General features: G+C 43.9%; 1 protein-coding gene across 1 annotated transcript; it reads left to right on the forward strand.

Moving 5' to 3' along the window:
• The first annotated feature begins 475 nt into the window (after nucleotides 1–475).
• LOC149329095 (Y+L amino acid transporter 2-like) lies at nucleotides 476–9,770 on the forward strand. Its single transcript, XM_089562114.1, has 7 exons — nucleotides 476–491; nucleotides 1,659–1,733; nucleotides 4,382–4,483; nucleotides 5,407–5,664; nucleotides 7,698–7,823; nucleotides 8,810–8,906; nucleotides 8,996–9,770. Exons 1-7 carry the CDS (start codon nucleotides 476–478, stop codon nucleotides 9,768–9,770), a joined length of 1,449 nt encoding a protein of 482 aa, XP_089418240.1.
• The last annotated feature ends 6,058 nt before the right edge of the window (nucleotides 9,771–15,828 follow it).

Below are 15,828 nucleotides of genomic sequence, written 5' to 3' on the forward strand. Positions count from 1 at the left end.
TATTTATAGAACTTTTGCAGCAGCGCCCAACTCGCATTGCTTCGGAACATCACTTTGTACTGCCTGATGCGTGTTGCAAGTCATACTGCGCGCGCTACTACATTCCCATGGATCGTGTTTAACTCATCGTGCCTTTAAAGCCTGGATCGGGCCCTCCAGTCAACGGCGATTGTTTTAAATGGAAGCAGAGCGCGGCATTCGACCGCCCTAGACAAGTGTTTGGACGACTGTGCGTGTTTCCTTTACACCGGATATCCCTTCGTTAAGAGCAGAACTGTGCGCCTGAAAGGTTTTTTTCCGAGGACATTAGCGTTGCCTCAACTGTCACGTGTGGGGTTAATAAAACTGGGTTGCGGAAATTTTCATCTTTTACGATTGGGAAGCGGCTGGCTCCAGGTGCACGGCTCGAAGTCTTCTCAATCGTGCGTTCGTGTTGGCGAATCGTGAACGTCAAAAGGCGCGCCTTGAAGGCAGCATGAGGCGCCGTGATGGTGAGTAAACAACACTTGTTCTTTCATAACGTTTTCAATGCATGAAACGGACAGTTCAAACTGGTATGATAAATGTTTATAGACAAAAGACCTTCGCCGGCATTGTTGATGTGCGGAAAAAAAATATGGCAGGATTTTAACCCAGTTAAACCGAGTAGACGTGCGAAATAATGTGTTCGTTCTCCGCCCCTTCTTTCTGGTGCCTTCGTGTGCACGTAACCGCGTTTCCCCCCCCTCTTCATCTTCCCACCCTCTGGCACGACGCCCTTCTCACATTGGCTAGGTTTCACACAATATTCTTTATTTGGTTAGTCACCATTAAGTAGTGCTTTCGCACTAGGATTCATGTTCTACAAAGAGCAGTGATGCTGCTGCTAAATTTTTAAATGCAATATCTTCGCTTATACCCGCAAAGCCTCATTTCTTACTGCGTATGGAACTGCTATTGCTGGTCTTATAGAGTTCACCAGGAATTTGTGTGTGGCCACGTAAACAGCTCTGTGTATTTTGTCATCAGAAGTAGCTTTTCAAAATAGATTTCTTGGACCTCATTTAAGACAGCCGCATTTAAATGAATGCCAAATAATGCTGACCAACTCGCCCAACTTTCCGTCATTGTAAACTGCGTGTTCAGTGATACTTCGGTGTACGTTAAAAAATCCAGATGTGAAACAAAAAATGTCCTAGATGAACAGCAAATCCGCGCCGATACGCATAGTCAGTTTGCAGCTATAATAGTAACGAAAAGAATTACCTCAAATTTTATCCCTCAATTTGCAGCTATTATAGAAAAAAATGAATTCTTTTTATCCTTTCATTCTTCCTAGTTGTTGTGATCTAGTTACCAGTTTTCGTCCAAATCTCCGGCGCGTTTTGAATACAAAAATTGTTCGAAGCTATACGTAGGTGCCTCAGTGGTTATGATCGAGGAGGTATCATGTCGCGAGATGTATCAAGAAATTTGTGCCCTCTGACAACCCACGGAAAGCGTTGTTGAAGGGGCCCAAAAGGGAAAGCGGAAAGTTGAAGGGGCCCAAAATCGGTCTAAGCCTTATCCCTAACCCCTGCCCTCTTCGCCTTATGACCAATAGAAGTTTCTTACTTCTCTTGCTCCGTCTGATGTTATTGGTAAGAAAGCCTTACTCTCTCTTTCTCGTGTTTATGCAGATTCAGCGACGGGTCGACTACGACGAGACATGGGCCTCTTTAGTGCCACTGCGGTGGTGGTGAGCAACTGCGCTGGTAAGAACACTCCGAAGACTGAACTTCAGTACGCTGTTTGTTTTGTGTATTTTGCGAAAGTAATACCGCATGGGATATATATGTGCATAAGCAAAATGTTATGTTTTTAGGAAAAGCTTGTCTTGGACAATAAATTGAGCGAAGCAGCACTAAGCTAGCACTAAAAGCAGATCCTCTCGCACTGTGTTTTCTTGGAAATGGTGTCAAATGTACACAGAGACTGTGACCTCTGTCACTGTTGCACCTTCCAGGAATTATCAGGAAAATAGTTGTCTTATCTTAACTGGTTTTGTGTGCCCCTCTAGAAGAAGGAACTGTCCGGTGCATATCAATAGCAACACTTTCTATCAGTGAATTCTGCATCCTAAACCATAAGTCCTGAAATAGACGTCTTTGCTACTTCCAATAAACTTTTCTTTATCGTTGACATAAACGACGCCATGTGAACCAGGTAACAATAAACAAGTAAATGTTGAATACAGAAACGAAGAGAATAGAAAGAGACATAAGAAAAACATTTCAACCACCGTACATAACATAATCCAGGCGCCTAATATCATATCATTACAGCGCAGTTCAATGCAGAAAAAAAATGGTTTTAGTTAGATGTAAGCAATCCCTGTTTTCGGCACGCTTCACTCCAGCGGTCTGAAAGATTCAAGCGTTTTTCCATGCTAAAGCTGTAAACTTGTTTATTGTTCCTTTCTGCTCTTAGGAATTATTGCAAGCCAACATACAGCCATTTTTCAAGCACAACTGCCTGCACGTCTTTGCGTTTTAGTTTCCGCTATCCACTACATTTTTTTAGCAGGGACTCTATGCGAAGACACTTGGCTGCCATCACTACCAGTGAGTTCGCGCGGAACGAAAAACTTCAAATTCAAATTTTAAGCTTGATACAATAAGGGTCGGCTTCTTAATAGAAGCAACATAAAGGTGAAGTTGAAATATTGTATAGGTCGCGCAACAAAAGACCTGAGCGCATCACTTATCGCTTTTCATCAGCGCCGTTGTAAACGCGCTAATTGAGAAAGCTCTTTATTAGTGCGAAAACGAGCATGAAGGCGCGTTAAACTGGAGAGTGCACAGGACGCCGCCAGATTAATCTACCTACTTTCTTTTAATTATTCAGCACACAATCTATGAGTCCCCAGCGTCACCGATGTAGTACAGTATGGGCAGCAATTCTTCAGGCATTTTCTTTGTCATGAGCTGAAAAAATATCCGCATTTCTCTGCTAACTCCTAATATTCCGAATATGTGTCCCTTTTACAGTGAGCACAGTTTTCAATAAGAATTTTCATAAAATGGCAAAATTTTCTCATAGGAACATTTCTGAAGCAGTTAAGCATAAAAATTTGTTTAGGAATTTTCTGATGACGCCAGAAATTTTTGAGAACTTAGGGCATTCTCCCAACGACATGCCAAATGTTTTTAAGGTGTTCTTACGCAGACGCGAGCAAAGATAACCTGTGTGTAGCGATTAAAAATCCACATACTATTTATTGAGATAAGGATTTCAACGTTCACATCGAGAAATAGAAAGACATTTACGAATATAAGTCTTAAACTCCTGGCTTAATATCGCCATTGTATACCTTACCTGGCCCATACTTTGTGAAATCGAGATTCACAAGCTGATTCTCTCTTCACGCAAAACAAAACAGTTAGATAGCCATGGTGCTGTGCACTGCAGATGCCGTCACTAGATGCAACGTTTTTAAGTATATAAGTTTCAAATAGTAAAGAAGAGTTAGTTTGGTGTTAACTCGTACTGGAGCGATGACAACCACAGTTGTCCTGTGGTGTTCAATACATTCAAAAGCGATTTCTACGCCATACCTATATGTTCCATTGGGTCGGCAAAAAGAACGCAGAATTTTTCGCTTCCGACTTTGCCAGGAAATGAAAACAATGCCTACTGTGCAGCTCCTCCTCCTCTTTTTACCTACGTTCGGTCTTACATGAGGAGGTACTGCACATTCACGAGTGCCATCGCGGTGGCTCAGTGGTTATGGTGCTCGGCTGCTGACCCGAAAGACGCGGGTTCGATCCCGGCCGCGGCGGTCGAATTTCGATGGAGGCGAAATTCTAGAGGCCCGTGCACTGTGCGATGTCAACGCACGTTAACGAACCCCAGGTGGTCGAAATTTCCGGAGCCCTTCACTACGGCGTCCCTCATAGCCTGAGTTGCTTTGGGACGTTGAACCCCATAATCCACATACCATAAACATTCACGAGAAATATGTCCCTGACCCACCCTCGGGTTATTTAAGTTTCAGTCCCACACCTATTGCATATTTTTAGGAAGCACAGGCAGCATTCAGCTGCAATATAACCCTACAAGGCTATTTGCTTCCGACAAGGAAAGGGAAGTTTCATCGTGAAGCTCGCCTCTTATATTCCACGCTAAGAGACTAAACAGTAAGCGATCGAAAAAAGGGAATTAAAAATTGGTGGATGAGATGCAACAATACTATGAACTGCCCATGCGATGTCTACGAAAATTACACACGAGCGCCTCGGCATCCCACATGCTCACACAATGCATATCCTTTTCTCAATTCTTACAGAAACGGCTCTTATCGTTTCAAAATCGAGATGGCTAGACTAACTGCCTGCCTTCGTCCCCTTTTCAACCACTCCAGGAGCGGGAATTTTCATCACACCGACCATCATTTACATGGACGCTGGTTCCCTGGCCGCTGACCTGCTGGTGTGGATTGGAGCCGGAGTAGCATCCCTGATTCGTAAGCTTGATCAACTGCTTACTTTTTTTCTATGTTGCCGCTCACTTCGGTTTATCATTTTAAAATGTGGGCGGCCGGCACTCTAAAAGATCGATAGCTTTAATGTTCTTTTGCGAAGCTCTGTTATCGTTCAACCAAAAGCCAATTATGTGTTTGATATCTGTAGCTGGAGCTCGCCGGTTAGCATGCTTCATGAAGGGCTGTCAGTTGCCAAAGCAACTATCATGCTTTCATTTTTCTTGAAGGCTTAGTCCACGTATAAAATACTTTAGTGTATTCAGTCGCTTCTATACTACAGTACGCCAATGTCAACGTTATCTATATAGGGAGAGCAAGATTCAAGATATTATAGCGTTATTTAAAATCCATCTGAGTGGCAAGAGCTTCTCTGTTATTGTAGGGTAGAAATTTGTGATTCGGGGATATTTTTACAATGCGATGCAATAATTTCACTAGTAGTTCGTCCTTTATAAACATACACTAGTCCTGCCTTGCGCTAGCTTCCTCGTTATCAGGAGGGCGGGACGCCCTCACCAGCGCATTTGTTAAACCGCAAATCACTCGCTGTAAACCTCGAGTGACCGTTATCACACACTCATGAGTCGCATCTTTATTCAAACCACATGCAATTCTTTTTATTCTCTCACGTTTGATTTTCAATACATAGCTTTTGTGTTCTATGTTCAAATCGACATTTTTGCCTGTTTTATGATGATTGGTGCTCTTGTTTATTAAACCACACCTCGCTCCCCGCCCCCCCCCCCCCCCCCATGAGGGCATGTAAATAAAGAAACTGCAAAAGCACAGTGTGGTCCAGCTAGGACTATTGATCCCAATTACAAGGGATGTTACCAAAAGTTAATTTTTGTGTAGAGTGGGTGGTTCCCGGTTGCAATGCGTTTCGTCGCATCGCAAAATCGCAGACGGACTCTGCATCGCCGAGCTGGGTACCATGTTGCCGTCCGCTGGCGGATCGTACGAGTACGTCAGCGTCGGCGTCGAGTCCATGGGAAGAACGGGAGACATATTGTCGTTCTTGTTCGCCTGGATCTTCCTCCTGGTGGATCCGGCTGTCGTGGCCATACATGGACTCACTTTTTCCCGCTACGCTCTTAGCCCAGTCTACGGAACCTGCACACCGCCACATGAGGTCACCGTTCTGGTGGCGGTGATAGTGATTGGTGAGTTAAATGACTATCTCCTTACGCCCGTACGCTCCCGACTGGGATAGCCGTAAGCTCAATATTCGCAACACCTATCACTCCTAAACCAATGTTATGTCCCAAAGTCGGCAAATGTGATTCGTTGGAGTCCCATTCTCTATTAACATAAGGAGCCGATATTGAGGTCGGTTTTCAAGTCGACCGTGTTTCAAGTCGATCGAGCCTTTTCCCGGGTAGTGCAGCAGCGATGAACCACTAGGGTGGAGAACAATTGTTCTCTGCTAACCACTTCGTAAACAAAGAAGCCAGAACGTTGAAGACGATCAGACATAAGCACGAAACACAGAACGCTATCTTCTATTTCTCTCGGTGGAAATTAACCGCCGCGTATGCGAAACACGACATGCAGTCATAATCTTTCTAGGCCTGGTATGGAGATTGTGTGCACAGGAAATAGGCGAAATAAGGTCTTAGAGTTTTCTCAATGAAATTTAGAGCTAAGAGTGCCTTTTGGTGCACACCGTTCCATCATTTACCTCGAAGTCAGCAGGCAGAAAAGGAAGCTATTGTAAAGCGAACGCGAAATAAAGGGCTCAAAGCTAACATAGACGAGCATATTTTCACATCTCTTCGACGTACTAGGCACTTAGGCTTGAAGCAGTCGAATACTCTGCAACAGTTGTATTTTACTTCACTGCGGCAGCACTCTGTTGCGATATGTGTTCTGGAAGTATTTGGCAAGTAAAAAAAGAGACGGAGAAAAAAACGGCGCGAAAAAAACGTGCACAAGCGGCGACACACACAACACGGGCGCTGACATGATAGGGCACCACCCGTCCTGTCTTTTGTGTTCTCTCTTGTCCGCATCAATTAGCAATACACCAAATAGCAAAGGCCCCGATTCAAGAGAGAGCCATGAATTTGTCGAAAAGGGTTGGTTCGAGGTTACGTGAGTGACCACCCACAAAGCTTGTAAGGTGGAGGCTGCTTGCCGTAAGCGGCATCATACCATCGTGGAATTGTTTGTAGGCCACTGGTTTTATTTATGCTCTACTGAGCCAGTCGTCATCAATCTGATTAGGTGTATTTATGACCTGGTGACTTGCGTGGAGAAATTGATGCTGTTATTGCGGTTACTCCTTCGCATCGACCGGCTAGAAGACACAGCGTTTTACTAGTTGGCGCATTCGTTGCACCTTCGCTGTAATCATAACCATCAGACACTTTGTTACATTACAAGAAGAGCCACAAAATGCAAAGCATTAAAACATCCAGGCGACCCTGCTCGGCTGCCACGACTTACAGACCCAACAAGCCTTAGTCGGGCGCGTCCGGGCGGCGGCCACCGCCACTGGGGTCCCACACTAGGGACCTCCACCTACTACTTGTAAGGATTGGTCCCTTACGGGCTGATCCAAACATACCTCCTGTCTCTTCTTAATAAATGTTTTCACCACCACCACCAAGTAAATTTTTTTTCTCCGGAAAAACAACTTACAGTTATCATCTGTGAGTTGAACTTAACCAACAAACAACTTACAGTTATCATCTGTGAATTGAACTTAACCATCTTCGTTAGGAGTTACAAAGTTTCATTTAAAATTGCATTACAGACATACTCTATGCGGTGGCCGGTGACATTTTGCACAGAATCATATTTAACGAACCTAAATGAACATAACCTAAAGAAAAAACCTTGTGAAGACTTTTTTCCATATATACATGTAAGTCCGCCGCGGTAGCTCAGTGGTTATGGTGCTCGGCTTATGACCCGAAAGACGCGGGTCGGTCCCTGCCGCGGCGGTCGAATTTCGATGGAGGCGAAATTCTAGATGCCCGTGTTCTGTGCGATGTCAGTGCACGTTAGAGAACCCCAGGTGGTCGAAACTTCCATAGCCCTTCACTACGGCGTCTCTCATAGCCTGAGTCGCTTTGGGACGTTAAACCCCGTAAACCAAACCAAACCGTACTTTGTTCTTTATGAATTCGCCTAACGTTTAGCAGAGCTTAGCACCGATGATATTGGCGCCTGTATGTGGGTTTCATTTCAGCACTCTCAGCGGTTGTGAACACGTTTTCGCTCAAGACCTCCATGAAAATTCAGAACGTCTTACTTGTGGTCAAGGTTGCACTGCTACTTGCCATCGTATCCACTGGCATCGCTTGGTGCATCCGAAGTAAGTGCACTTCATCATTGGTGCAAAAATAAAAAAAGGACATCCTCCGGAGCTACTTTTGAATATACGAGATTCATGTCATTGATCCTGTATCAGTTTTTGTTTTCTTGGAACTGGGGCCCTTTACAACTGCAATGCACCTTATTTTGCTGAATAGCAGAGCCTCAGATTTAAAGCGCTAACACAACGTTTCCTGAGTACTGCTTCGCGAACCTTTGTTGTTTCTAAATTAAAGTGATTTGTAGAACTAAGCTCATCATCTTGAGCATTAATATGGGAAAGCTGTTATAGGTTCGTGTTATTCATTGAGCTGCAAGAGGGTAGCCATGCCGGCTAGTTGATGCGGAAAAAATATGATGTAACCAGCAACGAAAACGGGAACACAAGAAGGAGAAATACACAGTACAGCGCAGTCATGTTCACTTCTTCTTGCGTTCCCGTTTTCTTTGCTGGTTACATCAGGTTTTATCCTGTCCGCCGCTGTACTCAATGGTTATGGCGCTCGGCTGCTCACCCGAAAGACGATTACGTCATGTCTGATGTGGGCAGTCCTGTGTTGTTTTACGAGATCTCTTGAGAATTCTGAAACGGAGAACGACCTTTGTTATCTCTACAAACAGCTAGTAAAGAAACTGAACGGCAAGGTCATGCAGCTTTACACCAGCTTTACACAATTTCCTGCCTGCGCACTGTGGTGTGCCGCACTGTTTATAAAAACATGCATCCCCCTCCCCTGTCCACCCGTGCGGTTTTTACACTCGTTTTTGTTTAATGTGCAGCTATTGCTACGAACTCACATAATGAAGCTGTTTACGATGCACACGATTAACCACTCTGGACACCTAAAGCTTCGCAAGAGTCTCAAAGTTTGGCCCATATAATACAGCTTGGTAGCCTGCTTATTTCCAGAAATTCACTTGTATTCATACATTTCTCCTTGATTAATGAGATATGGTTCTGGTTTATTTTTTTTTTTCGTTTCTCAGCGCCGACTTTGCTCAACAAGGTGTCGTTCAACGGACATACGACTGCTGGTGGACTAGTCGAGGCCTTTGCTGTGGCTGTCTTCGCCAAGGCTGGAAGGTAAGAACTTGTAATTATTGCTCATCTTCAGTGGGCCAGCGGTTTTTTGGAGATGCACAAGCGCTTCAACACTCACTCTTTCATTTCAGCTTCATGATCGCCTGCATGGCCGAAGAAATGTCATGCCCATCTCGCATAATCCCGAGGTCACTCCTGGGGGGCCTTCTCCTAATGACAGCTTTGCTGGTCTCGACAAACTTCGCCTACTTCATTGTCTTGGATCATGACGCTGCGATCTCTTCCGAAGCGACTGCCATGACCTTCGGCCGCGCAGCTTGGGGGACTGCTGGCACATTCGTGGCCCCAGTTATTGTCTGCTCCTGCTCGTTTGGTGCGCTTAGTGCCACATTCCTGAGCAACAGCCGTCTGTTCATGGCCGCGGCGCGCAAGAAACACCTGCCTGCCGTCTTTTCTTTGATCACAGTACGCTCATCACTGCCAGTCCTTGCTATCGTTACCAGGCTCTTCTTAGCCGTCCTGTTCACGGTCACGGGTTCTGTGGGTTTTCTCGCCAAAGCAGCGACCACAATGTATTCGTTCTTGTCCCTACTTGTGACGTTCGCGATGATCAGGCTGCGTTATACTATGAAGGATGCCAAGAGGCCGTTCAGGGCACCAGTGTTTGTAATTGTGCTCAACTGCGTCATCTTCATCACCATTGTCCTCGCTCCAATACTTGGAACGGCAGAAGTGGTCCATTATTTTATGGCATTCGGATGCGTCCTGCTGGGCTTTCCTGCCTACCTTGCCCTCAAGGCTTTCCAGCAGTCTAAAGCGGTAGTGCCGACACAGAAATTTCTACAAAAGGTGTTTCTAAGTGTGCCATGTATTTCTCAAGAGAGAATAGTTGCCGAGAGAAGTTAGCATAAAACTCGTTCCGTTAAGGCAAACGAAGGGTTCTATCCTAGCATATCTATTTTAATTTTTATTGTGAATGATTCAAAGTTTCAGAGATAATTTTTCACAATCATAAACATAAAAAAAGCGGAAAAACACCAAGATTAAAACGTACAACCTGACTTTCATTTGTTTTGTCTTCCGATTTTTTCTAGTAAATCTAGTAAGTAGTCTAGTAAGTAGTTTCTAGTAAGTCTAGTAAGTAGTTTCTAGGGTAAACATTGGGGCGCCTCGATGACCTAGAGCAGCTTCATTTTTTCTTATGAGGGGGGGGCAGGGGCACCGCTCTCGTAGGTGCCATGTTGGGCAAGCTATTCCTTGGAATTCTGCACATTTTATTTATTTAATTATTTATTTATTACAGATACCTGCAGCGCCCAAGGGCATTATTGCAGGGGGGGGGGAACAATAACTTCTGCTCATTTGGCCGAAAGTACACATAATAACAGAAATATAATCACACAACTAATAGATGAGGAAAAACATGCACTGAAGGAAGACAACCACGCTCCACAAATAAAATAACACTAATGAAATGAAAAAGACACGCGCAAGACAACTGTGCGCCACGTCACACATCAGATAAAAATGCACGGAATTCACCTTCCGTGCAGCACTCAGTGACGCCGGCTGGTAGCCTGTTCCACTCATTGATCGTCCGTGGAAAGAACGAGGTTTTGTAAACATCTGTGCGACACTTAATCTCTCGGATCTTCCACTGATGATCAACTCGTCTGGAAAAAAAATGAGGTTGAAGCAGATACCGGTCTTTGTCAATGCTCAGCTTTCCAAAATAGATGCGATGCATGATTTGTAATCTCAAATGTTTCCTACGGTTAGCTAAAGATCCCCAGCCAAGGTGGTTTTTAAGAGACGTGACACTAGTTGAGAAGCTGTAATTATTGGACACAAATCTCGCAGCATTATTTTGGACGCGCTCGAGCATATCACATAAGTAAGCAAACTGGGGGTCCCATACAGGACAGGCATATTCAAGAATTGGTCGGATGTAAGTGAAATACAGGAGTTGTTTGACATTAGACGGTGCTTTATTACAATTTCTTTTTAAGGAATTAAGCATTCTGCAGGCTTTGGATGTAGTGTACTCAACTTGCCTCATCCATGTTAGGTTAGATGAAAAATAAACGCCGAGGTACTTGTATTCAAGCACTTTTTGCAAGGGAACATTATGTAGTGAGTAATTTGTTTGTAATGGGGAATGCTTTCGAGTGAAAGAGACAAATTGGCATTTTGTGGCATTCAAAGACATTTAGACTAATAAGAAAGAGTGGCACCGGAGAATGCTGAATTGTACAGCGGACAATCATCATCATCAGCCTTACTACACCCACTGCAGGGCAAAAGCCTTTCCCATGTATCTACAATTGACCCTATCCTTCGCCAGCTGCCGCCACCCTGTCCCCGCAGACTTTCTGGCGCCCTATGCTAGGTCATCCTCTTATTTTTATTACATTGTGCTACCATTTATAGGAGTTACTGCCTTTAGTAACTTATTTTGAGGCCTCATTTTGAAATTTATTAACAACGTTCGTGCTATAAACCTTCCAACTCCAACGGCAATGATAATTCACTCATGCAATCACGGAAGAAGTGAAATTCGTGGTCCAAGATTTTTTGCCCTGAACATGCCGCCATTTATTTCTTCTTTTTTTGCTTCTTTCGTTAACGGCAAGGGGATGAGAGAATTCTTACCGCAACTGAAGACAATGGAGCCTTAGCAAGCAAACAGGCACCTCTGGACGACAGGGGCACCTCGCTCCATTGAAGCGAGGAAGGCGTTCTTTGTTCATCCTACTCTCCCTTGAAGTTTAATCTGGTGTGATTTCAAATCATGCACAAGAGCAATAATCAGCCAACCGATGCCGTACCGAAATCCGCCTTTACGGTGCCCGAAACAGGAGGTCGCCGGTAACACGTCCTTCATGGGCCTACAAGTTTTGCCTTCGTGCGCTCCTACGCTTGCTATTGAGACTGATTCATAATTTTTTTTATTGAGCAAAACAGGGGAATTGAAGAGTCGGTGGTCAACATGCTTATTCAGAACGTCGGTGGCTGTCGCTGCTGCTTTGATCAGGTCGATGACCTGATACTGATTTTCCGGATCATTGCTTGACAGTGCTTCCTGCCACTGTTCGAACGGTGAAGATGGTGTTTTTAGGTGTGGTGGTTTACGAATACAAACCCATGAAATGTGGAAGAATGTTAGGTGGCTGACGCTCCAGACAGATGTTTTAGGGTATTGGTTAGGGGAAAACGAACTGTATGAATACAGGTTGGGTTATAAATTTGTTTGGATTTGTCCCCAAGATATGGCTTCTTCTGTGGTAAGGATTTTATGTGGCAGGGAGTAAATCCTTCTGTGCGCCCAAGAGTTTCCAAGCGGTCTCCGCAATTTTTGTGGAGGGCTATGAGGCGAGGATAGTGGTTCAATTTTCTGCTTAGTGCACGAGCTAGTTTCTTTCAGTTTCATTTGTTTAGAAAATTTAAGAGCGAGAAAACAATTTTGTAAGTATAGCGTCCATGCCTACTCCGGTGTTAGCCCGGGCTGGCTCTCCACTACAGTACAAGATGTCGCTGCAGATAAGGATATATACAAGGAGGTCCGCAGTGCTCGAAATAGAAACTCCGGATGCCTTGGTGTTGAAAGGCCTATTTGCAGGTCCATTGATGTGGCCACACTTTAAGCCCTTTGGACGCCCAGTACGACAACGTCATCTTTTACAGGTGGCAATGACAAACATGATGTAAAAATCGCGCACACGGAACACAAGGGACAATGACGAAAGATGAATGTGAGGAAACGCCCATTTCCGCAGTCAGTTGTTCAGCTCTTTCATTTTCAATCAGCTCAGCATCTCTGAATAATTTCTTGGGGTACGCAGTGGGCTACGACAAGGTTGACATTTTTTTCCGCTTAATGTAACAGACCAGGAAGGGTTCAGTGTTTGACTTTTGTATGGAAACGGAGATGTAGATTGACCAACTGGTTCGTCTCGATGAGTTTCCCCCAATAAAAGCTTTTTCCTCCCCATCCCCGCTGCCCAGGCACTGCAAAACTAACGAGAGAGCCAATTCAGTTTCGCTAATAGCATTCGACACGATCCTTCGATATAGTTTTCATTATCCTTGCTTTTTGGCCTCATAGTGCTCTTCTGGTCAGGAGGACAGCTACGGATGTTCATATTACGAGCCCTATACTTTTTACGGTGAGGTACACTGTCATCAGTAATGGTACTCGGACTGATGGTCGAACCTGAACATGCTAGCACTTAACACTCCCTGCCTTTTGTCGTGGGCTCCGCAGAAAGAAAGAAAGAAGGAAAGAAAGAAAGAGAGAAAAAGAAAGAAAAGAAAGGGAGAAGGAAAAGGAAAAAGCAAGAAAGAAGGAAAGAAAGAAAGAAAGAAAGGAGGAAAGAAAAAGAAAGAAAGGAAGAAAAAGTAAGAAGGGAAGAAAGGAAGAAATAAATAAAAATGAGGAAAAAAGAAAGAAAGGAAGAAAGAAGGAAAGAAAGAAAAGAAGGAAGAAAGAAAGAAAGAAAGAAAGAAGGAAACAAAGGAAGAAAGCAAGAAAGGAAGAAAGAAAGTAAGAAGGAAAGAAAGAAAGAAAGTAAGAGAGAAAAAAAGAAAGAAAGAAAGGAAGGAAAGAAAGGGATAAGGAAAAGGAAAAAGCAAGAAAGAAGGAAAGAAAGAAAGAAAGAAAGGAGGAAAGAAAAAGAAAGAAAGGAAGAAAAAGTAAGAAGGGAAGAAAGGAAGAAATAAATAAAAATGAGGAAAAAAGAAAGAAAGGAAGAAAGAAGGAAAGAAAGAAAAGAAGGAAGAAAGAAAGAAAGAAAGGAGGAAAGAAAGAAAGAAAGAAAGAAAGAAGGAAAGAAAGAAAGAAAGAAAGCAAGAAAGGAAGAAAGAAAGAAAGAAAGACAGAAAGAAAGAAGGAAAAAAAGAAAGAAAGAAAGTAAGAGAGAAAAAAAGAAAGAAAGAAAGAAAGAAAGAAAGAAAGGAAGAAAGAAAGAAAGAAAGAAAGAAAGAAAGAAAGAAAGAAAGAAAGAAAGAAAGAAAGAAAGAAAGAAAGAAAGAAAGAAAGAAAGAAAGGAAGAAAGCAATGAAACGACGCTCTTCATCGCTCCTCCTTCGCCCAATGCCCTCCGTCTCCTTTTTGTTAAGTTCAGCCTTCCTAGCCTTTTCATAGGGCCACCAGCGCCGAGTTATTTACGGCTTCTTGTAGGTGAGGAGTGAGGCTTCAACGACATTTGGACCGCCGCTAGTCACCTCGGATGCCATGATGCTACTGGTACGCGGCACCATCCTTTTTATTTCTCACAAACTTACCCTTTAGCAGATTTTCCAAGATCAGCACACACTCGCACACTCGCATTTAGACAGTGCGTGGTGGATCTGTGCTTGCTTAGCTTCGGAAGCTGCGCGCAGTGCAGTAGCCAGCGAGTGGGCTGCAGTGTGTGAGACCTCAGCTTGCAAATTCATTTTTTCGTCTAAAAGAAGAAGTGGTTGCATTAAACTCCCTGACATAAATATCATTCAAACATGTTGTGCAAAACTCTACCTTACATATTTTTACTCGCATCACCTCACTAAGTATTTGACGGTAGAATAGGCCACGACAGTCCATTTATTCCTGACTTCAGAATTTCTCCTTTTCTAACGTGGCTCACATTCCATGCGCATCGAAGCATGTTTATAGGCTTTAGTGGCTCCTGCAGAATATGAACAAAAGCTTGGAATCATGGAATAAATTTAAAATTTCAAGGGGCCATGCTTGTATACTTTTTCTAGGTGTCATATCTGAGGTAAAACGAAACAAAATCTTATCAAGTTATTTTATATAGAAGTACAATGTCTTCTATTCACATGAAAAATTTTCATAGCTATGCGTGAAATTAAATTTGTGACTAATCATTTTGCTAGACGGGGTTTTCCTAGCATTTGCCAACTTATTTTAGCTGTCGTTTGCGAACTTGAGGTTGCAGCCATGGCACGAAGATACTTTTCTAGACAAAACCCAGTGCGTGGGGGCTTATCATTGTAGCACCATGTGTCGCAATTTCTGATAATGAAATTGAAAATCTTTGACCGCAAACTCAAAGCCATTTGACGTGGAATGACCCAGCTATCACAGTGCGAGGGAACATGCGAGATGGAATCGCTTTCTTTTGGTTGCATTAAACAGGTTCCAAGGGAAAATATAGGTCGGACAAAATCGATAAACTACCGCGCTGTAATCGCAAAGAGATCCCTTTGATCGAAATAAAGTTTTCGTTTACGAGCATTCAACGTCCCAAAGCAACTCAGGCTACGAAGGACGTCATAGTGGAGGGCTCCGGAAATTTCGACCACCTGTGGTTCTTTAACGTGCACTGACATCGCACAGTACACGGGCCTCTAGAACTTCACCTCCATCGAAATTCGGCCGCCGGGGCCGGGATCGTACCCGCGTCTTTCGGGTCAGCAGCCGAACACCATAACCACTGAGCCAGAAATGAAGTATTGATAAGCTAGTAAAGAAGAATGAAAGACCCGCAGGTGTCGCCATTACCGGCCGATTACACGAGTAAATCAGTTCGTCGGCACCGTTTTAGTGATGATTCCCGAGAAGAACCCCAGGTGTCAGAAACTTCCTGAGCCCTTCACTACGGTGTCCCTCATAGCGTGAGTCACTTTGGGATGTTAAACCCCTATAAACCGTGGAGAAAACCAGTGGGGAAAACTCAATTTCAAATTTGGCGCTGCCGATGACGTCACGAATCCCTCGACCCCGTGGTTTTTGCAAGACGACAATCTGAATGCTATTACAATAAAAATAATGAGAGGACGCTCAGCGCTACAGCGGTAGTGGCTACTGTCGTACTAAAGGATCACTCGAAGGCGGTCGTGAGTAAAGTGTTTCCATGCTGGCATCGATTCCACCATTCTCTCCTTCACTCCGTTTGTAGCTGGGTGTGGGCCTTCAGTAGCTGTGCCTTTAACCTTTAAGTGCCAATAGTTTTATTTCTCA

The sequence above is a fragment of the Amblyomma mixtum genome, chromosome 9 (assembly GCF_055824585.1).
Source record: "Amblyomma mixtum isolate Tamu chromosome 9, ASM5582458v1, whole genome shotgun sequence".
NCBI lineage: Eukaryota > Metazoa > Arthropoda > Arachnida > Ixodida > Ixodidae > Amblyomma > Amblyomma mixtum.

Coding starts and splice junctions, on each gene's coding strand:
- LOC149329095 (XM_089562114.1), top strand. Junction 4,484..5,406: donor CGGAGTAGCATCCCTGATTC/GTAAGCTTGATC, acceptor GCAAAATCGCAG/ACGGACTCTGCATCGCCGAG. Junction 5,665..7,697: donor GGTGGCGGTGATAGTGATTG/GTGAGTTAAATG, acceptor GTTTCATTTCAG/CACTCTCAGCGGTTGTGAAC.